Source organism: Macaca fascicularis, chromosome 3 (genome assembly GCF_037993035.2).
Source record: "Macaca fascicularis isolate 582-1 chromosome 3, T2T-MFA8v1.1".
In the NCBI taxonomy this organism is placed as follows: Eukaryota; Metazoa; Chordata; class Mammalia; order Primates; family Cercopithecidae; genus Macaca; species Macaca fascicularis.
The window spans coordinates 129,114,546-129,138,037 of NC_088377.1; the positions used below are offsets into that span (position 1 = coordinate 129,114,546).

At 38.6% G+C, this 23,492-nt stretch overlaps 2 protein-coding genes across 51 annotated transcripts in view; one reads left to right on the forward strand and one right to left on the reverse strand.

Annotated features, from left to right (window-relative positions):
- ANKIB1 (ankyrin repeat and IBR domain containing 1) overlaps positions 1-9,417 on the reverse strand; it is a 155,501-nt gene extending 146,084 nt beyond the window's left edge. For 5 of the 7 annotated variants that reach the window (XM_074035537.1, XM_074035536.1, XM_045388754.3 and 2 more), the window contains exon 1: positions 8,878-9,417. The gene's annotated coding sequence lies outside the window, so the exon portion shown is untranslated. The remainder of the gene's footprint in view (positions 1-8,877) is intronic. The other 2 variants (XM_074035535.1, XM_074035534.1) reach the window with 1 other exon arrangement.
- KRIT1 (KRIT1 ankyrin repeat containing) overlaps positions 9,262-23,492 on the forward strand; it is a 46,994-nt gene continuing 32,763 nt past the window's right edge. For 2 of the 44 annotated variants that reach the window (XR_012432690.1, XM_045388769.2), the window contains exons 1-10: positions 9,477-9,601; positions 9,717-9,928; positions 11,176-11,399; positions 13,588-13,691; positions 14,346-14,505; positions 17,746-17,838; positions 18,966-19,095; positions 19,867-20,110; positions 20,605-20,720; positions 20,937-21,080. Coding sequence is in view for 38 of the 44 variants with exons in the window: in XM_045388769.2 (XP_045244704.1) it covers positions 13,590-13,691; positions 14,346-14,505; positions 17,746-17,838; positions 18,966-19,095; positions 19,867-20,110; positions 20,605-20,720; positions 20,937-21,080 (989 nt within the window). In the remaining 6 variants the exon portion in view is untranslated. Of the gene's footprint in view, positions 10,495-11,175; positions 11,400-13,563; positions 13,692-14,345; positions 14,506-17,745; positions 17,839-18,965; positions 19,096-19,866; positions 20,490-20,604; positions 20,721-20,936; positions 21,081-23,492 lie in introns of all 44 variants that reach the window. The other 42 variants (XR_012432689.1, XM_005550244.4, XR_012432692.1 and 39 more) reach the window with 38 other exon arrangements.

Sequence of the window (23,492 nt, forward strand, 5' to 3'; positions counted from 1 at the left end):
GAGAACAGCACAGGAAAGACCTGCCCCCATGCTATGATTCAATTACCTCCCACTGGGTCCCTCCTACAACATGTGGGAATTTAAGATGAGATTTGGGTGGGGACATAGCCAAACCATATCAATGATTACGTGAAATGACAAAAGAAAAATTTACAGTAAGTGATACCATAAACTAAAACAAAAGCAAACTAACAAAACTTATTTGTAAATTAAGTTAAAGGATGATATCCATAATAAGGATATCGAAGAACACCAACATATTAGTAAGGGAAAAAAATCCAACAGGAAAAAATGAGTAAAGATATGAATAAGCAATTCACAGAACTGAAAATCAAAATGCCCAACAAATACATTGAAAGATGGCTAGCCTCATGAGTAGTTAGGGAAATGCACCACAGGAAACTTTTTTTAAAAACTCATTTTATTATAAAAGAAAAGCATTCAGTGACAGTCAGTTGATAGAGGAAATAATTACTCTCAGACATTAATGGTGACAATACAAATTGTGTCAATATTTCTGAAAAATAATTTAGCATTAAGTATTAAAATTAAATTGGTATATACTATGCACAAAGATATTAATTACATATTATTCATAATAGAATACTAGAGACAATCCGTATGTCCAAAATGAACACAGTTAAGGTTTCAGGTATCTACTGTTACAGAACAAACCATCCCAAACTTAGTATCTCAAAACAGTATGTTATTTTTCACAACTCTGTGGGTTGGCTAGCAGTTTCTCTGCTGTTTTCATCTCTGGTTCCTGTGTGTTCAGCTAAAGGGTCAGCTGGGCTACTAGGTGCTAGATAACCCACTTTCACACCTGCTGGTTGGTGCTTGCTGTTAGCTGGGGTATCTCGGTTCTCCGGCAAGACACATCTACTGCTTCCATACACTAAACCAGCTTCCTCACTCTCAGCAGCAAGAAAGTATTCCTTGAAGCCTCGTTAGGAGTTGGTTCCAGAACTCATAGATCACTTCTATCATATTCGTTCATCAAAGTAAGTCATGAGGCTAGCCAAGACTCAAGAAAGAGATGGAGAAATAGATTCCTTTTTTTTTTTTTTTTTTTTTGAGATGGAGTCTTGCTCTGTCGCCCAGGCTGGAGTGCAGTGGTGCGATCTCGGCTCACTGAAAGAGATTCTACCTCTAGACAGAAAAAGCAAAGGCACACTGCAAAGAAGAATGACTACCAAAACAGGAGAAATTTATGACTGTTAAACATTCTACCACTGGTAGGCAGGTGTAGGTGTGTGTATGCGTGTTTCTGGATGTATATACAAACTCACATGCACAATGAAATACTACGTAAGTTGTTAAAAAGAATGGAAAGGTATTCAAGATAAGTAAAAAAAAAAAGGTGTAGAATATTTAATATAGTATGTTACCATTTGTGTGTGGGGAAACTATGTGTATATATTCTATCACATATATGTATGTTATAATTGTAAATTCTTGAAATAGATTTTAAAATTAACTATTAGAACATGTAAAGGTGTCCACAAGCTAGCTGAAGATGCACGGCAGTGAGGTCATGTTGGGAAGACTACCAAAAGTGCAGGCTAATTAGCCTAGAGGCGAGGACAATGGGTGTTGTGTGGAAACAGAGAGCTGCACAGAGTCATAGGCTCAGTGAAGGGTTGTGGATCCACAGACGCAAAAGCCAGCAGGCCCAGCAGTTAATGATGCATATTAGTAGGGGTAGATGAAGGTGGGAGATGGTCTACGTGGCAGGGAGAATGGTAGCCTACTGGGCAAATAAGTAAAACAACTGGGGAAATGATAAATATATTGAGGCTAATGCGAAGCCTAGTTTCTTATTGCCGCAGAAGGCATTCATCAACACTTAAAGGGAGAAAGCTAGGAAAAACCCTGGGGTGTTGGACTAGAATTGGAACTACAGGAACAACTTTATGATTCTGTAATATGTACACACAGGTACAGAACTAATTACATATGTATATGAGTGTGTGTTTTGTATATGTGTGTATATAAACCATATACAAGTGTCCTAATTCTGTCTTCTATGACGGCTTGGAAGCAATGACATTCCAGTAGCAATGAGCAAACTAAGCCCCCAAATCTTTGTTTTAAATACCATCTTTCAAGAAAAAAAAAAAAAAAAAACCCAAACAACCAAACCACAAAGAAACAAAAACAGAGCTCCTTGGAGAAATGGCTGATTCCAGGGCTCTGGAATCTACTTTGTCTACTCTAGTAGACAAAGCACAAGATGAACCAGGAACAGCTTGTTCTGCCAGAAAGTCCCAAGAAAATGCACAATGAATGAGATAGGGGCATGATATACGGGCAGAGGAGCCAGCTTGAAGAGGCTACCACTGGCTAAATCAGGACTACCTTAAAAAGCAAAATAAATAATAATAGCAACAAATCAGAACACATTTAACAAAATCGAAATCCATGAGTCTTTACTGCTTTAAGTTTAATAAGTGAGAGAGAAAGAGGTGAAACCCCGTATCTACTAAAAATACAAAAATTAGCCGGGAGTGGTGACGGGTGCCCATAATCTCAGCTACCCGGGAGGCTGAGGCAGGAGAATTGCTTGAACCTGGGAGGTGGAGGCTGCAGTGAGCCAAGATCAGACCACTGCACTCCAGCCTGGGCAGCAGAGCAAGACTCTGTCTCAAAAAAAAAAAAAAAAAAAAAAAAGTAGTACCTTATGACATAATACCAACTAATATGTATAGAAGAAATAACAGAAATAAAAAAAAATTATTTGGCAATCATCATAAAAGTGGTTAATTCAGGTGGGAGTTACCAATGACACCCACCAAAGCTAATGAGTGGAGCGTTGATGAGAAACGCGATACTAGCATAATTTTGGAATGTATCTCCACAAACACTAATCAATCACAAAGGGCACAAATATAATCTTGCCAATATCACTATTAGTGGCATGGTTTTACATAGTATGCCTCAAGATGCAACACACTGAGAAGGGCACAGCAGCATTTCTGTGGTATTACTGCCAGGAATGCATGACCTGATTGGAGTCATGAGGAATATCATATAGATCTAGGATGAGGGTCACCACACAGAATACAGGGCATATACTTATTAAAACTATCAAGGACATGAAAGATGGAAAACTGAGGCTAAAGAACTATGAACAGACATAATAACTAACTGTAACACGTATTCCTGGATAGGATCCTGTGCCAGAAAAGAGAGACAGACTGTTGGAATAGTAGATGAAATTTGTATAGATTCTTTGGACTAGATAGCAGTGTTGTATCCATGTTGATTTTCTTCTTTGGACGGTAGTATGTTGGCTGTATAAGAGAGCGCTTATTTTTAAGAAACAGACGCTGTAGTGTTTAGGGGTGATGTGATACCATGTTGGCAGTTTGCTCCAAAAGGTTCAGAAAAAGACTGTAATGAGTATGTATGTATGTATGGAGACACAGAGAGAGAGGGCAGGCAATGGAAGTAAGCAAAACATTAACAATAGGAGAAATCTGGGTGAAGGGGATATAAGAGTTCTTTGTGGCCGGGCGCAGTGGCTCACGCCTGTAATCCCAGCACTTTGGGAGGCCGAGGCGGGCAGATCATGAGATCAGGAGATCGAGACCATCCTGGCTAACCCGGTGAAACCCCATCTCTACCAAAAACACAAAAAATTAGCCAGGCGTTGTGGCGGGCACCTGTAGTCCCAGCTACTCAGCAGGAGAATGGAGTGAACCCAGGAGGCGTAGGTTGCAGTGAGTCGAGATCGCACCACTGCACTCCAGCCTGGGCGACAGATATAGGCTCCGTCTCAAAAAAAAAAAAAAAAAAAAAAAAAGAGTTCTTTGTACTGTTCTGGCATTTTTTCTTTAAATTTGAAATAGTTTCAAAATGATTTTTTCATCTGAAAATAAAGATGTGATACAGAACATCTAGTGATAGAGCAAATGTGAATCACCTATTGCCTAAGGCCAAGAAACAGAAAGAAAACCCTGACTGAATTATGTTGATTTACATACTTTCCTTTACCATACTCTGAAGGGACACATTAACAAGAAGGGCAATGTTTTTATGCCTATTTGGAGAACTAAGAACATCTCAATGAACTCTCCCTTCTCTTCATGGATTTTAAATGAGTATTTTACAGCTCAGTGAGGAAAGGAATCTTGACTTACTCATCTTTGTAGTCCCAGCACCTAGCCCATTTATAACTTAGTCATTGTTAATGTCCTTGAACAGGAATTCTACCTCCAGTACTGTTTCAATGAGAAAAATATAGTGACTTGAGTAGCAAGGACTTTGCTACACTGAAAGGGAAGGACTGTCTATGATAAGGTAAAATTGTATGTCAGACTGAAGACAGAAAAATATCAAGGATTAACTTTCTTAGGAACTCAAGTATTAAATATCTGCTCTAAAGTCCTAAAAACAGAAGAGTGCATAACCAGTAGTAAAAATCATTTTCCTAAGAATAGCAAACTGCTAACAGTTTTTGGTTAAAAAGTAATGATAGAATCAAATGTTTAGGATAAAAATAAGACTTTTGGAGAAAAGAGCTGACAGTGGAAAACCATGTTTTAAAAAATGCTGAGTGTCCGAAAAATTATTAGACTGAACCATATCAAATTGCTGATAAAGCATATATCCTACCAATAATGAGTATGATAATTTTCAAATCTGAAAGAATACACTTTCATTGCAGAAACTAAAACTCTCCAAGGCCCTTAGTTGCCAAAATTAAACTCAAAAATTTTTAAAGCTGAATAGATTTCACATGGCTCAATACTCTACCCTTCCTGGAGAATACACACATTTCTAGCACATCTTAAAAGCTTGTGGGCCCATTGCTGAACTAGAAGGAAAAAAAGGTAAACATGCCTGAAGATCTGTTACAGTTAACCATAATGAACTTTAGAATTATGTCTTTTCAAAAGTTTAAACAACGACTGAAAATTAATTTTGATAGTATATAATTATCTGCCTTATTTATTTATTTTTAGGCAGAGTTTTGCTCTTGTTGCCCAGGCTGGAGTGCAATGGCCTGACCTCGGCTCACTGCAACCTCCGCCTCCCAGGTTCAAGCAATGCTCCTGCCTCAGCCTTCCGAGTAGCTGGGATTACAGGCATGTGCCACCATGCTCGGCCAATTTTGCATTTTTGGTAGATATGGGGATTCTCTATGTTGGTCAGGCTGGTACTGAACTCCTGATCTCAGGTGATCTGCCTGCCTCAGCCTCCCAAAGTTATGGGATTACAGGCATGAGCCACCGAGCTCAGCCAAATAATCTGCTTTAGAACGCAAAATACACTAGCACCTTATGAAATTAGGATTTTTCTATTCAAAGCAATATTAGAGAATTAAAATCTGTTAATGACTATATGACAGCTTCTCCCCTGTAAGGACTGTAAGTCAAATCTTTTCGAGAATATTACAAGGGAAAAAAAAAATCCAGTAATACTATACACCAGATTCTGTATCGCTTTTTTTTATTATTATTAGTTTAGTTTATTTGTGTGTGGGGGGGGTCTTTAAATGGAGATAAAATATATTTTGGGACTGTTCTAAGGATTAAATGAGATAATGTATGTAAAGCACTTTGCACGGTGACTGGCACAAATTAGGCACTCAGTAAATGGCATCTATCGTGCTTATTCTTATTTATTTATTTATTTACTTTTTGAGACGGAGTCTCACCCTGTCACCCAGGCTGGAGTGTAATGGCGAGATCTCAGTTCACAGCAACCTCCGCCTCCCAGGTTCAAGTGATTCTCCTGCCTCCGCCTCCCAAGTAGCTGGGATTACAGGGGTGTGCCACCAAGCCCAGCTAGTTTTTTGTATCTTTAGTAGAGACAGGGTTTCACCATGTTGGCCAGGCTGGTCTCGATCTCCTGACCTCATGATCTGCCCACCTCGGCCTCCCAAAGTGCTGGGATCACAGGCGTGCGCCACAGTGCCCGGCTGCATATTCTTACACAGAGAATATGAAACAATCTAGAAACAGGGTCAAGTGGCTTTAAAACCTGTAAGAGAAGCCAATAAAGGCAAGTGAATAGAAATCACAGTCAAATATCTAGACTGGTAACCTCAATGAGGAAAGGAACCTTGAATAATTTACCCTTGTAGTTTCAGAACCTAATGAAGTGCTTGGCACACACAGCAGATGCTCAATAAAGGTTTATGGAAATGAAATAGACATGAAAGTATCTGGAAGACCAGGTGCAGTGGCTGACGCCTGTAATCCCAACACTCTGGGAGGCCAAGGCAGGGGGATCACCTGAGTTCAAGAGTTTGAGACCAGTCTGGCCAACATGGTGAAACCTCGTCTCTACTAAAAATACAAAAATTCGCTGGGTGTGGTGGCAGGCGCCTGCAGTCCCAGCTACTCGGGAGGCTGAGGCAGGAGAATCACTTGACCCTGGGAGGCGGAGGTTGCACTGAGCTAAGATCACACCACTGCACTCCAGCCTTAGCGACAGAGTGAGACTGCATCTCGAAAGAAAGGAAAGGAACGGAACGGAATGGAACGGAAAGGAAAGGAAAGAGAGAGAGAATCTGGAAAAGAAAGAGGAAGTCTGAGGTTATCTGAAAAATAAACTGAGAATCCAAAAATTACCATTCCCCCAAGAAAGCCACTTTGAAAAGTAAATTAAAAACCTAAGCATTTTTAGATCAACGTATAAAAAGTCCCCTCAGACTGGTCTCTTTAATAGTGACTTAGTCCACTCCCAAATCCTTTTTGGCAAATGTGTCAAATATTTGAAGGAAATATTTTAAAACTTAATCTAAATAAATGTTATATGCATCCTCAAAGGGGGAAAAATTACCTAAAGCATTGAGGAATCTTTTCCAACTTCATTTCAAGGACGTTCAGATTAACTTAATTCATAGTTCTTCCATTTACTTATATGTGAAAATGAGCTTGCACTTTTATCTACAAGCAAGCTGTAAAGACACATATTTCACTTTCAGAAGTTTGAGTGCATACCCCAGAAAAGAAAGAGGAAAGAAAACTCACTCTTTGAGAAGCGGGCAGTGCCATAGGAGTACAAAAGAGTGGCTAACAAAACTTCCCTCCCATGTTTCAGGAGTCACCTACCTGTTAGAGCCCTTGTTTACAGCACAGTCTGCACAGTTTCAGACTCCTTACATATTGAAAACTCAAAATTCTCGGTGTAGTGGTCAAGGGAACAGTGAAATAGGAAAATATGGTCCTATCTTCCCCATCCTACCCCAAGTAAAAGAGAGAATCAACAACATTTTTTCTAAGACTTCTCCAAGATAGCGCCCATCACCTCACTAGAGCACCCTACTCTTATTCAGAAACTGAACAATTTTACAGAAAGCAAAAGCCACACCCTTAATAATACACTCAACTCTGTACAGTGCTTGGCTTCTGTGCTAAGTACATTTCCAGAGAGAGAGTTGGAACTACATCTCCTGAGCCTACTTCAAATTAAAATCTGTGAACAGTGAGAAGTTACAAATCAGATAATAGCCCAAAATTAACTGCTGAAAGGAGGTTGGGGGGAAAAATCATTAAATACATCCATCTTTCTTAATGAAATAACAATGTTTTTCAGCAATACAAAACACCAAAGCTACCAGCCTACACTACACAGTAGTTTGCAGAATAACAACCTGCAGTACACAGTAAAATTATTCTTAAATCATCGTTTGCTCCTATAGTGCTCTAAAAAGTAGCAAATGCATAAAGTCATATAAGAGCTATTGTCTAATCACTGACAGCATTAAAATTATTTTTAAATCTAATTTCTGGAAAGTTCTGCAGTAGCAGTTTAAAAAGCAAATCAAATTCTAATGAGAAAAAACGTCTAGTTCCAAACTCTGAAAATACACTGAAGACATTCACAGTTTAAGAAGCAGGAAGGTCACAGGCACCAATGTGAGTAACATCTGTGAGTGGCTGATACAAAAAAAGATTTCTCTGGAATTAAGAATTCAAAATAATTATCAAATACAATCTAATATGATCTTTAAAAGTCTCTTGTCTCAAAAGCAACAAAGCAAAAGCTTGTAACAAAGCAAAAGCTTCCAATACAAAGATTTTTACACCTTACACATACCCACATACTTCACAAATTAAGAAATAGATGAAAATTAAAACAATAAAATTTAAAGGTATCTAAAATACACTACTTGAAACAGCAGACTCTTATCTTTACATTTATCTATCAGCTCTACCAGTAAAGCTCTTCTGAAATGGATGGTCATTTCAATACAAGATTGTTCGATATGCCATTCCGCGTGAATCGAGCTTCGGAGACTAATTCTCAAAATCTCCTCAGGAGATGCTTTATTACGGCTCTAGTTTCAATTTCCTGCGACTCAAACAGCTACGTACAGAAAACAGCTCATACATAGGCAGAACAATCAGAATACAGGGGAGCGCTCCATTCTTTTGTTTTGGTGGCAGAAGCTGCAAAAATAAAGGTTCACTGGAGCCATCTGCACCTATCCCCACCCATCACAGCCCTGCAGAGCACTTTTACCCATCTGCTTCTCAAGACTGTCTCTAACCCCCGAGGTCGGCAGAACCCGTGGCTTTCCACGTCTCAAAGGATGGGGGGATGGGGGGGTGGGAGGGAGGCTGCGAGGAAGGACACAGATCCTTTGAGGACAGAGGGACAAGGAGATGCATCCAGATGGGGAGGATGGGACGCGTCACGAAAACCCGAGGCTTGCAAATTCGCTGGGAGAAAAGCCCTGTGGGCGGAGAATGCTGCCTGTTCAGGGATGGGGACAGACAGAGGGACAATGCTCCAAAACAGGAGACAGGCACGCTCCTAGTAAATCCAGGAGGGTGTGAACTAGATAGCTCTGAACTCGGAGCCACAAATGGGTAGAGGCAGCCTCAAACAGATTCGTACTGCGAAGCTGAGACTTACGGTTACTTCTCCCGCTGAGGGTAAGGGTCGGTGGACCCAGCAACTCCGCAGTTCCGCCTCGGCCGCCCCTGCCTCTACAGCCGAGCTGGTGACCTTAGGTACCCTGCCCGCCCCACCCACTCGGACGGGTGCCCCTTCCTCGCCGGCCCGGGTGCACCCGTCAGGAGGAGGCTGATGTGGCCCAGGGTGCGCAGTGGCGGCCCGCGGGAAGCGCTGCGTGAGCCGAAGGCGCCGGCGGCGAGGCTCAGACTGGGCGGGCGCCCCCCATCCCTCTCCGGCCGCTGCGCCGCCTCACTCAGGGGAGGGGAAGAGGGGGCGGTGGCTCTTGCCTCCGCCTCGCGGTCAAGTCCGGCTCATGTTCCAGCCTTGCGCGCGCGCAGCCCCGGCCGCCCTCTTCCCCTCCCCCGCCTCCGGCTCCTACTCAGCCGCTGGCACCCCCGCCGCTACCACCCTAGTCTCCTAGTCGCCTGCCACCAGCCCCTGAGAGACTGCAGGTCCAGAGAAAAGCAGCAGGAACGGCAGCAGCCCGGCGGCCGACCCGGAAGCTCTTCCACCGCCAACCGCGAGGCTGCAAAGGGTGTGAACCCGGAAGCGATTTCGTAGCTACGGTAGCGGCTGGGTGGAAACCTAAGGCCTTTGAAGACCTGGGACCCCATAGTTTTGGGAGAGGGTGAAGGGTGAATGGTGCTGAGGTGCGAGGAGAGGGAAGGACAGTAAAGAGCAGGTGGGCAAGAGGGTCTCCGATTCCAGAGACCTCAGCTTTTGGGGTGCCGGGTGGGGAGCGCGCGGGAACCCTCAGGACGGCTTTCTTTTGGCGACTGAGAGTTTTTCTGTCACAGGAAGCTGGGCCGGGCTGCTGTGCCTGGGAGGAGGGAAGGAGGAATGAGAAAGCGGTGACGGTCCCTGTGCCTCCTCGCCAGGTGACTGTCCCACCCATTTAGTTGAATGTAGCGGCCGGAGAGGCACTCGCGGCAGGCCATACGGGTGGGACCTCTCGGTGTCCTTCGGGAAACAGAAGGAGCAAGTTCGACTCCAGCGAGGGAAAACAGAGGTGGGAGACTGAACTATCTCCACATCTAGTTGCCCCAGGCAAGGAGTTTATTTGTCACACGTAGTTACCGAGAAACCAAAGCCACTTTTTGGGTGGAAACTCTTTGAACAAAGAGGCTTACATTTTTCCCCGGTAGTGGACGTTGATGGGTGGTGGCGCAGGAAGAAACCTGCCAGGCAGAGTGATTACGTATTTTTGTCATTGCAGGGACAGGGATTCACAGCTTGTCATTCTAACTCACTTCTCCCCCTCTAACTCATTTCTCGCCTCTACACCTTTCTCCACCTTTTAAGGTTTTTTGCTTTCATCGCTTTTTCTACATGTTGTTTTTAGCCTCACCAGAAGTATTTCATCTCGCTGGTCTAACCCAAGATTTCAGCCTCATTATTTTCTTACTCTTCTGGAGTGCTTATGTGCCTTTACAGTTTCTGTTTGCAAACGCTGTCTAGCATACTAAGAGGATATTAACAAACCTGTTCCATGGACACTAAATGGCAGTTGTACATCTCCCCTCATCAGTCATAGTGACAACCAGAAATGCCCTCCATATTTTCCAGTGATCCCAGGTAGGTGCCACTCCCCAATTAAGGACCACTTCCACTAGTTTATACGGTCTTATTACTTAGGCAGCATATTATCATTTGTGCCTAACATTTTCCAGAATAGAGTGAGCCATATAACAAAATGCCACGTTTCCTCTACTTATTCACTTGAACCCTCTTCTCAGACTCAGTCTAAACATATTGCAAACTCTAGTTATACCTTTCTCGTATTTTAGTTGAAGCTACTCATTTTCTAGAAACTCCCTCTCTATCAATTTGTATGTGTTTCTCCCTTAGCAGTTTTACCTTCCTATGTTAGTTACTTTTGTTATTTTCCTGACTTAAGCCTTTGTTTCCTTCTTTCATGTCACTGGAAGAATGTAGATTTTTAGTAGTCAAGTACGAATAGTTCTTGAAAATGAATTTTAAGAATATTTTGGGGATATGGTAAAAAAAAAAAAAGTGTTTGGTTTAAGAAAACCAGATACTGTTACTTTCATAGTTACGTCTTTTTAAAATCACATTTGTTTACCTTTTAAAAGTTCAGGGTTCTGTGCAGTATTAATTAAATATTCTAGAGAAGTGATGAGTATTGACAAAGTACTTTTCTAGTAAATGTTTTCTTAACATGAGTTGACCAAGATAGGAATTGATTTGCTTTAAATTGTGTTTAGAAAACTAAGAATTACTTGATTTCTCTTTTAGGTCCTTAATAGAAAAAATGGTTTCTGTAATTGTGCCCTATATCACAATACAATGTCTTTCTTTTTGGGGCTTGCAGTCTTCAATGCGTCTGTCTCATAATTTGTAAAGGTTTATTATCTCCAAGTCATTGTTAATCTGTGGTGAAAAGTAATTGCTAAATAGAAATTCTGAGAAGAAAAAGGCCTCATCCTTTTCACATGATGTAGGAAGGTCTGGTGCATGAGGTGGGTTTTAAGAATGATCTTATGAAAAAAATTGGATTGAAAAAAATTTCATGAAGTATGTAATGATAAAGAATGAAATGTCCTCAAAACTTTTCACACAATGAAATGTCTCTATCCTAATGTTTTACTGTATTTTTTCTAGTGAAAGATCCATAGGGTTTTTTTGGATCTAAATCAATGGAAAGTTTTAGAATCTAAGATAAATTTGAAAATTACTTAAATTATTTTATGTAAAATTTTCGTACAATAATTTTAATGGTTGTTTTAATCTTAGGCTAAAGTTTGTGTAAAATGCCAAAAGCTACTGCATTTTAACAGAACTTCTTAAGGTAATTTTACAATCATAAGGCACTTTTTAATTGTTATTTAGGGAAGTGAATTAAAGTTACAGAGTGGTATTTTCAGCTGCAGTGGACAAAACAGGATAATTACTCTATCTCCTCTCAAATAACATTCAAAACCCTTTCTTCAAAATGGTCTATCTTGAGAGTTGCAGCAGTAGGGAACTCATTAAATATGAACAGATAATGTTAATGCCTAGTGGTTTTTTAAAAACTGAAGAAGTTCATCTCAACATAGCCGGGAAAGAAGCTCTTTCTTTAATGTTCTTTTAGATATTTGCTGACAAATAAATGACCAGAAGCTTTTTAAAAAAAAAAAAAAAAAAGAGGCCGGGCGCGGTGGCTCAAGCCTGTAATCCCAGCACTTTGGGAGGCCGAGACGGGCGGATCACGAGGTCAGGAGATCGAGACCATCCTGGCTAACACGGTGAAACCCCGTCTCTACTAAAAAATACAAAAAACTAGCCGGGCGCGGTGGCGGGCGCCTGTAGTCCCAGCTACTCGGGAGGCTGAGGCAGGAGAATGGCATAAACCCGGGAGGCGGAGCTTGCAGTGAGCCGAGATCGCGCCACTGCACTCCAGCCTGGGTGACAGAGCCAGACTCCATCTCAAAAAAAAAAAAAAAAAAAAAAGAGAAAGAAAATAATCAGTACAGAAAGATGCCCTTTAGTGTAGCCATTAAAGAAATTTACTCAATGAAGATAACTATTATACAACCAAGATTGTAGTTGAAATTCAGTCACTTGTTGAAAATTGCGCAATGGAGTCTTAAGATTTAGGGGGACAAAGTATATGCATGTACACACACATACACCTGGACACATATACACACACACACAGTGAATATATTTGGAATAAAAAATTTGGATTATTGACAGGTGTGGTGGCTCACGCCTGTAATCCCAGCACTGTGGGAGGCTGAGGCAGGCGGATCACCTGAGGTCAGGAGTTTGAGACCAGCCTGGCCAACATGGTGAAACTCCATCTCTACTAAAAAATACAAAAGTTAACCGAACATGCTGGCACACGCCTGTTAATTCCGGCTACTCAGGAGGCTGAGCCAGGAAAATCACCTGAACCCAAGAGGCGAGGGTTGCAGTGAGGCAAGATTGTGCACTGCACTCTGGCCTCAGCGAAAGAGCAAGACTTTGTTTAAAAAAAAAAAAAAAAAAATTGGATTATCAAGGAATTCGATAAGGGAAATGGAAGATTCTTAAATCACCGTCATAAGGCTTTTATTAACTGACCAAATAGTTTTGGTTCTGTAATAAGCAACTCGAAAGAAAATTATATACTATGCTTTAGCTCATCTAAATGTCTAATATCAAAGTTCTCCTTGCTAAAAGTTCTGGAATAAATGTCAATGGATGTAAAACATCTACCATTTCCAACTTCCAAACTGTTAACAGTATAACTAACATTCACTTTTGTAATTTATGGAAAAAGTGTATATTATTCTGAATCACTATTTCAAGTCATTATTTACAAGATATTTTATAATCATAATCACTTTTTTTTGGCCCCAAAGGCAGATTATTACTATGCAGTTAACACCTATGAAAATGTATAACTCTATTTTAAAAGGAAAAAAATACAAAGGAAATCTTAAATTATCAGCTAAGGTTTTGAGTAGTTGAACAGTAAAGATGCAGTCAAAGTCATTCCTGGCTTGCCTTTTAGGCACTATATATTCTAGGATAGAGAACATTTTATTTTTTAAAAAATTTTTTCAACATGATTATGTGGAAATAAAATTTTTCAATTTAAGATGTGTTACTTTTTTTTTTTATGTTGCCATCAAATGTGTCATTTAATCTTTCAAGGGATTTTTTATTTGTTTTATAAAGCAATGGGAAATCCGGAAAACATAGAAGATGCATATGTTGCTGTTATTCGTCCAAAGAATACTGCCAGTCTCAATTCTCGGGAATACAGAGCTAAGTCATACGAAGTAAGAACATTTAATAATAATTTATTTCTACCATTGAATGTCATTCTGTATTATCATTCACATATAAAGCCTTATTATATCTTGTAAATTCGTATTAACAAGCCAATTATTTTAGGTCTCTGCCCATTATTTTGTCTTTTTTCTGCTGCGTGCCTTTTGACCATTTGCTATTTATTGACACGTAGGTTATTAGTAGTAAACATGTAATTAAGACTATATGTACATACATATACATGTATATAACTGAATTGTTACCTTTTTTATGCAACAGATTTCAAGCAATATGAAATACTTATAATGTAACCTAATTTATCTAGCATTTCCTTTAAACTGATTTTTTAAGGTTGTCTGAAACCTGTTAAAGGGTACTGTGGGGTTTCTCAGTAGGCTACTGCTTCAGCAGTGCTGTAGCTTACCATTTCTCACTCCTGGCTGCACTGTAGAATCACCTGGGGAACTTTTAAAAATGTAAGAACCAGACCCCAGACATTCCCATCCGTGTGGGATGGGGCTGGGCATTGCTATTGTTTTAAAGCTTCCCAAATTATTCTAATATGCAGCTAGAGTTGAGAAAGACTACTAGCTTATTGTAGTTTTCTAGGGCAAGTAGACTTTATTTTAAGCTTTCTCTTAATGTTGTTTTTCTCATCTAAGATTTTGTTGCATGAGGTCCCCATTGAAGGACAGAAAAAAAAGAGAAAGAAAGTTTTATTGGAAACAAAACTTCAAGGCAACAGTGAAATAACACAAGGCATTTTGGATTATGTAGTAGAAACCACTAAACCAATTTCTCCTGCAAACCAGGGTATCAGAGGTAGGAAACTTCTTTTTTAAAAAATACATTGTTTAAAATACTTGTGGAGATAGATTCTTTTAAAAATATACACATATTAAACCAATTTCTTTTTATATTCCTTTACATTTAACAAACTTGCAAAAAAAACTTAAGTGTTTTTTAAGGTACACCCCAGCCCCTTCAAGATGTAACTTGACAAATTTTTTAAAAGTTGAAAAGTATTTAAAGAATTCACAATGTTGGTGTGAAGTATAGTTCCCTAGGTAAGTATCTTTTAACTACTATTCCTATTTCTCTACTTAATGACAGAGGAAACTATACTCATCTCTCCAAAACTAAGTAAAAGTTAATATTCGTGGATTAGGGAAAGTCCTCTAAATTACCAGGTAGCAGAGGTTTTCTTCCTATTTGGTCATAGAAAGAAGACCCTTTTCAGAAAGTCAGACTGAATTGTGGAAGTATTAACCCTGAAAGATTGAGGCCCCCTTTAAAATATTACATAATAGCCTTTGAACGTGACTAGAAAGTAATGATCCATTTTCTCAGACTGTAGAAACAGATAGCAGTCAAATGTTACAGAAACTACAAACTACATCCAGGATTCAGTTACTACAATTTAAAAAGTAAAGCCAATTCAGTCAAGCAGCAGTAGAAAACAGTTGTTAGTGAAGTAAAGCATACATACCTCTCTATGCCTACTTTTTTGGTTTTTCAAAGCTTATTCAGTGTACATTTTTATAGGGATTAGTTGTCTGATTCATCTGTTTCAGTAAAGAGATTATTTTTGTTGCAGAGATACAGCCAAATCCTGTGGTTTGACTTATTAGTTATTTTGGATATTTGTTTTCTAGAAATACATAACTGAGCTATAAGCCTGTGTTTCTTAACTTTTGGAGGTACCATTCACTGTATTTTAGCTCCCTGATAGGTTACTTCCCCTAATAGAGCCTGAAGAGTTTTTGTGGGTTGGGACTGTAAGGATTTTAACTCAGGATTATAAGTAGTTCCTGTGGCCAGGCGCAGTGGCTCACATCTGTAATCCCAGCACTTTGGGAGGCTGAGGTGGGTGTTTCACGAGGTCAGGAGTTCGAGACTAGCCTGGCCAATATGGTTAAACCCCATCTGTACCAAAAATACAAAAATTAGCCCAGTGTGGTAGTACATGCCTTGTAGTCCCAGCTACTCAGGAGGCTGAGGCAGAAGAATTGCTTCAATACGGGAGATGGAGGTTACAGTGAGCCAAGATTGTGCCACTGCACTCTAGCCTGGGCAACAGAGTAAGACTCCATCTCAAAAAAATAAAAAACAGTTCCTGCATATGATCTCTGATAAATACTCTGAGTCTCACAAAGAGAATTCCTTTTCTCTAATTACCAGATTCACTGTATAATAAGATCAAGAAAGCAATCTTAGCTTATTAAAAAGGTGGAGGGAGCTATCCTTTTTTGGGAATCAAGGCATGTGAAGACTGTCTTTGGATGCCACAGATTGGTCAGTCTCATCTACCTCAGTCTTGGACTTCTCTGATAAATTTTTATCTGAACTTATTCTACTATTGCCAGGTCATTATAGTTATCAGCATCTATCCTGACACTAAATCCCCGAGACAGAAATCTGATTATCTAAATCACATATTTGAGCTGACAAATCATTATAGACATAAATTATAGACAAGTCATAATTTGTTATGCATTAACTAAGCTCTGCCACTAGGTCCTTTTACCCAGAGGGATATGGAAGAGATCTCACTGTTAACAAAAACTTGCCCTGATCCAGAGGGCTGGGTAGTTTCCCTTAGGAGGAGTTATGAGTGGACAGTCACCGAGAAACATATCTAGCACCATTTTGCCCTGTATACTCAGACATAAAATATACTAATATATTTTCAGGGAGCTTTTATCAAGAAACTAAAGTAGAAAAGCATAATATATTAATGAGCCATACTCTATCCTGAGTATCCTATTTGTTTTTCTAAGTCTATAAAATATTTTTGAAGTAATATGTTTCCTTATGTAAACATCACATGAAAATCACAAATGACTATTAGCAGTGGTTAGGCTTAATATTTTTGTACTGTGTTGTATGTCATTTACAAAGCACTACTACACTTATACATGAAATTCTTAAATTGATCCCGTTGATAGGTAGTGATTTTCACATCTGTAAAATGGGAATGCAGGCATAGGCTGTCTCCTCCTATAAGCATTCCATTGGTAGAGGAATTAGGACTAGAACTTTCATCTCCTAACTTGTCAGTGCTTCCCTGCCCCACTAACAGATCTCATAGTTACATATATAATTTGCAAAATAGGCATTTAAATAATAGATCGTAACTGGATCTGGGGAAACAGCAAGGCAGGAAAGATTAAGTAGAGACAAGACTTCAAGCCAGGCAAAAGTAATAGTGCCTCTGAAGTATATTAGAATGTTCTGTATCTAACACTTATATTTTGTACAAGTGTTCATTTCGTGAAATAATTGGGGGCTATAATATAGAAGGTCTTAATAATCACAAATATTGACTCTGATATTTTGTGAATAAATGAATCTATTTGAAGTCTTGCATCATTTACCTGCCCACAGAAGGCATCCCACCTGCCTACTAGGCATTTCTACCTTGGTCAGGAACGAGGTTCTGTTTCTTAGGGTGAGGAAATTGGAAGCATTGAAAGTATGACAAAGGTCTAGAGGATGAGGGGTTTTAGAATACAAGACTTGTAGGTTATTATTCATTAATAACTTACTGCCAATTCAGGAAAAACATTAAGAATGGTAGTTACAATTCAGAACAATAGTTTGTAGCCCAATCAGATTTTAATAAAACCTGAAATTGAGGATGGAGGTTAAATATTAAATGAAGAGCCACTAAACATTAAGACTTTGAAACTTACATATGCCAGAATATAATAAAATTCTTACTGTCTCTATCCTAGTTGAGTGAGGTGGTATATGCCTATTGACCCTGCAGAATACATGGTTGTTCTGCCTTCTCAGCTCTTAGCAGAACAGTTTTCCTAGCTTTGCTTAGGAAGCTTCTCTTCTAGGGGGTCAAGACTAGGACCCTAAATCTACAAGGATTGTCCACAGAATGATTTTGCATTTATCAGTTTTTTTTAGTACATATAATAAAGTTGACTTAGTATATTTCAGTTCCTCTTAATGCTGCCTTTTGAAGTATCTATTTTCTAATTCTCAAGGTAATTTATAAGATTTAAAAGTGTATTATTTTTGTTTTGCTAACTTTTTAAAAATGATTAGGAAAACGAGTTGTACTAATGAAAAAATTTCCTCTGGATGGAGAGAAGATGGGCAGAGAAGCATCATTATTTATTGTTCCATCAGTTGTCAAAGGTAAAGTCTAAATATATCTTACAAATCTTCATATACTTTAGATGCTAAGTAAAGGTCTACTGAGGAACTTAGGAATTTGCATTCATAGTTACTACTATAATATTATAAAATACATATTTTAAAATTAATAGAAGAAGGGAAATATGTTAAAGACATTTTGATTTCAAAATAATATACAGGCTTCTTGGCTCAACAGTAATGTTTTTGTTTTAGTTTTTAAAAGGATGAAGAAATGAGGAGGGAAGGCATCATTGAAATTTAAAGTGCTCAGGTTACAGTAAAGGATTTTTCTAAAGATATGCCATAGATAAAATAAAAATTGATCCTGAAGTATTCTGGAAAATTAACAGATTATGATCAGAACCTATCTTGTATTTGGGACAAGAATCAATAATAGTTCTAATATAATCTGCCTAATAGTATCAGTAATATTTTTAAAAAGGAAACCTAATGTGAAAATGTAGTATTTTATTCCTTTGACACCCTGGCATAATAAACACATTGAGTTTCAGTACAGACCTTGCAGCCCTATAATTTTGTGACCTTGGGCAAATCTCCTCTTTAGCTCTTTATTTGTAAAATAGGGACAATATTGCTACCTGCTTCCACTTGTTTCATGGTGCTGGAAAATTCAATGAGGTATTAGATACGAAATAACCTTGGAAACTACAGAGCACTAGCATCATGTAAGACAGTAGTAATACTGATGATATACTGTATTAATCACCTACTGTGGACATCCCATCAGCCTGCTGCTACACAGTGCTCACATGTATTTTATTAGGCAGCTGCAGCATTCCAGATATATTTTTCCAGGCATACTTAGGTTAAAAAGTTCAGTATCTTAAGTAGCGTTGGAAATCTTATTAATGAGTTTTACAACATTGTTGAGGAAGATAAAGAGGAAACAGTTTCTGCAGTCCTCCAAAATTCTAAATGTTGCATTTACCTGAGTGGACAAGGTCACAGAGTTAGTCATCACTTGAATCCAGGCCTTCTAATCCCAAATCTAGAACAATTTATTTTATGCTTAACAAGTGTTAATTTTGTAACATATATTTTTAGATGAAAACATGCAGATGTAAACCTTTTATATGGTAACATAATTCTTCATTTTTCTTTTTCAGATAATACTAAATATACATATACCCCAGGATGCCCAATTTTTTACTGCTTTCAAGATATCATGCGAGTCTGTAGTGAATCCAGTACTCACTTTGCTACACTTACAGCAAGGATGTTAATAGCCTTGGATAAGTAAGAAATGCCATTAGAAGTATTTTTTAATTAATCAAATACATGTTTATAGTAGAAGTTAGTTCTGATAGATACAGACACTTTGAGAAGAAAATAATGAAAATAATATATGTATTTAAAAAATGGTAAGTTTTTCAATTCTAATATAAAAATGAAAAACCCCAAGATAAGGTTGTCCTGGCCTGGGTACAGCATGTTAATTTTATTTTTCAGAAATGGCAAACACTGCCGTGGCTTAAGAATTGAGATTCCCCTGTTATGAAACTATACATTTAATATTGAGTTACTCTTATCAGTGAATAAGTCATTCAACCTCTTATGCCTTTGTCTTTCTGTAAGAAGAGGGCTAATGTCACCTACATCTCAGTAGTTTGAATTTTAACAGTACTTTTATGTTTTTTGAAAGGAGTTTTTATTACTATAATGGCATATACATTTAAAAAATTTATTTGCTGTATCCATTAAGAAAACTTTTATTAATAATAAATGAAGTATTTGTATACTGACTTGATCTTTACAGATCATATGAACGTATTATCACATGTGCCCCGAAAGTATGTACAGTATTATGCATGTTTTCTTAATTGTTAAAATCAATTTGCAATATAAATAAATTTTAAAAATAATAAAGTACTTAACTAACACTGAATTAAAATTATAAAAATCTGAAAGTAATATCTACAAGTGTCATATATCAGAGTTGGATAGTAATCTACCTTTTTGATCTTTACTTTCGAATGGCTACTTCTACCTCTATTTTTATTTTGCCAGGTGGTTAGATGAACGTCATGCACAATCTCACTTTATTCCAGCTTTATTCCGACCTTCTCCTCTTGAGCGGATAAAAACTAATGTCATAAATCCTGCATATGCTACTGAATCAGGTCAGACAGAAAACTCACTACATATGGGCTATAGTGCACTAGAAATAAAGAGTAAAATGTTAGCCCTAGAGAAAGCAGATACCTGTATTTACAACCCTTTGTTTGGATCAGATCTTCAATATACAAATCGGGTAAGAGTTGAATGAATTTTAGCTCTGATTTAAAAGACGTTTTATCTCAAGTGTAATTTTTTTTCCTGAGATATATACATACATTACTAATTATAAACATGAAGGCCTGGTGCAGTGGCTCACACCTATAATCCCAGCACTTTGGGAGGCCAAGGTAGGTGGATTGCCTGAGGTCAGGAGTTTGGGACCAGCCTGGCCAATATGGTGAAATCTCATCTCTACTAAAAATACAAAAATTAGCTAGATGTGGTGGCGTACCCCTGTAGTCTTAGTTACTCCAGAGGCTGAGGCAGGAAAATCGCTTGACCCTGGGAGGCAGAGTGAGCTGAGATCGCAGCACTGAACTCCAGCCTGGGCAACAGAGCAAGACTCATTCTCAGTAAATAAATAAATAAATAAATAAATAAATAAATAAATAAATTTAAAATATAAACATGTAAACATTAAGAGGACAAAGCTCTTAATGGGTTTTTGTTATTGTTTTCCCTTTCTAGGTAGATAAAGTGGTAATAAATCCATACTTTGGTCTAGGAGCTCCAGACTACTCAAAAATCCAAATACCTAAACAGGAAAAATGGCAGAGAAGCATGAGCAGTGTCACAGAAGACAAGTACTGTTTCAGTTTTACTCCACATTGCTTTTATAAAAACTTACATTCTAATTTAAACTATTGTTTAAAATTATATATGCAATTTGTATGCATTGTAGTCACTACTGAGTTTACAGCTGCTCGGTGATATAGAGCTTTCATAGATGTGTCACATTTCTTTTGAAACAATTTTAACAGTCCTGTTTGTATTTTTCAAAATTTCTTTTTAATGATTAGGGAACGACAGTGGGTAGATGATTTTCCTCTCCACCGAAGCGCCTGTGAAGGAGATTCAGAATTACTAAGCCGTCTTCTCAGTGAAAGATTTTCAGTCAACCAATTAGACAGTGACCACTGGGCACCCATTCATTATGCCTGCTGGTAAATGGAATATTTATTCTTTTCTATTTAGAAAGAATACATTTTTAATTATAAATGTTAGTACTTCTTTTCAAAACTGTTCTCATTCCAGATACTTTTTCTCTACCCGTTTGCCTTAGGAGTTTTCTGTTTTGATCTTAGATAATTGTATATGTGCTAGTGTTCAGAATTGTAAGGTCTGCCCCATGGGGAATGTACTGTTAGTGTTCTTAGGCATTGCCAGATGATATAGTAGGATACTTAAAGACTAGTAAATGTCATCGTAGAGTACACGGTCATGTATTCACCTTGCAGTTTCTCTTGTTTTGTATTGGGATTATGTTATGCTTATCCTTTCTGTGAAGTTTGCATATGTTAACTACTTACAGTTTGACCTTGCATCTTGTTATAAAAGTATCCTTTTAGTGCTTTGAGAAACTTTGGTTATCAAGAAGCCCTCAAAAGCCTTCATTAGAACCACAGCTTTCCATTATGTTAGATACTAGTGTTGGGACAGGATTGGGGTTAGCTCTTTCCACTAGTTTCCCAGTGTAGCTCTTGGTCTCCTTCTCCTCTCACATAATTATTTTTCCCCTCAGTTGGGCTGAGTTGTTAGTGTTTAGAGTAGTAGTTAACTGTTTAAGTCATCTTCTAGAAAGGATATAATAAAGTTTTTTACATTATTTCTGTGGGAAAGTTGCTCTTCACCTATTGTTTAAGTTTCCTTGGCTAATTTAAGAGGTACCAGCCAGGTGCAGTGGCTCACGCCTGTAATCCCAGCACTTTGGGAGGCCGAGGCGGGTGGATCACAAGGTCAGGAGATCGAGATCAACCTGGCCAACATGGTGAAACCCCATCTCCACTAAAAATACAAAAATTAGCTGGGCGTGGTGGTGCATGCCTGTAATCCCGGCTACTCGGGAGACTGAGGCAGGAGAATCGCTTGAACCCGGGAGGCAGAGATTGCAGTGAGCCGAGATTGTGCCACTGCACTCCAGCCTGCTGACAGAGTGAGATTCCATCTCAAAAAAAAAAAAAAAAAAAGAAGTACCACATTATTTATTGCCTTGTTAAATGTCCACAGTGTCTTAGTTGTATTATATTGAGCAAGGTAATTCACTTTACCTCTCTGCATCCAGTTTATTTATCCATATATAAAGTGTAATAATTAGATCATTTCTAGAGTTTCTTCCAACTGAAAATTCTTTTATCTGATTTTAATATTTGTAATCAAGCAGTTAACTATAGTTGCTTTATGTGTGTGTATATATAAAGATCTTTTTTCTGTTTCCTTAAAAATATGCTCTTATGTTTCCTATTACATGGAGTTTTTATATTAAGAGTTACCCTAATCATCTTTAACTGAGTTAATAGTTGTTTCTTCAGATTACAGAAAATACTGGCAGCAAAAACAATACTAAAAGAAATGACATGCAGCCGGGCATGGTGGCTCATACCTGTAATCCCAGCACTTTGGGAGGCCAAGGTGGGCAGATCACGAGGTCAGGAGGTCAAGACCATCCTGGCTAACACCGTGAAACCCCATCTCTAGTAAATATACAAAAAATTAGCCAGGTGTGGTGGCGGGCACCTGTAGTCCCAGCTACTCGGGACGCTGAGGCAAGAGAATGGTGTGAAACCGGGAGGCGGAGCTTGCAGTCAGCTGAGATCACGCCACTGCACTCCAGCCTGGGCGACATAGCGAGACTCCGTCTCAAAAAAAAAAAAAAAAGGAAAGAAATCACATGCTTTACCAGGAGCTAAATAAAAAGAGGTAGAGAATATAGTTCAGATTCCAACAAAGTGTACTATAGATTTGGAAAAGGCAAAGGCAATGAATTTTAGTTGAGGAATCCCAAGATGATATTTGACTGTATGGTTGCCCCTTTTTGTGGCAGGGGTGTTTTTTTTTTCTCTCTAATGAAAGAATGGTAATATTTTCAACTATTACATAAAAACAGAAGCACGGGCATTGTACTTACTATGCTTTGGAATGTACCTATGTTTCAGTACCATTTTTAGTTCCTAAAATATGATCTTTGGTGTTACTTTATGTCTCTAAGGGTCTGTTTCTTTATCTATACAAGATGGGCTTAAAAATGGTACCTTCCCTAATATTAAAAGAAAAATTACAAGTAATGTGCTTTGAGAGCACATAATGAGCACTCAATAAATCTTGGCTTTTAAGAGTAAGTTTTGGCTGGACATAGTGGCCCACACCTGTAATCCCAGCACTTTGGGAGGCCAAGAAGGGCAGATGACTTGAGGTCAGGAGTTTGAGACCAGCCTTCCCAACATGGTGAAACTCTGTCTTACTAAAAATACAAAAATTAGCTTGGCGTGGTGGCAGGCACCTGTAATCCCAGCTACTTGGGAGGCTAAGGCGGGAGAATCGCTTGAGCCCAGGAGGTAGAGATTGCGGTGTGCTGAGAT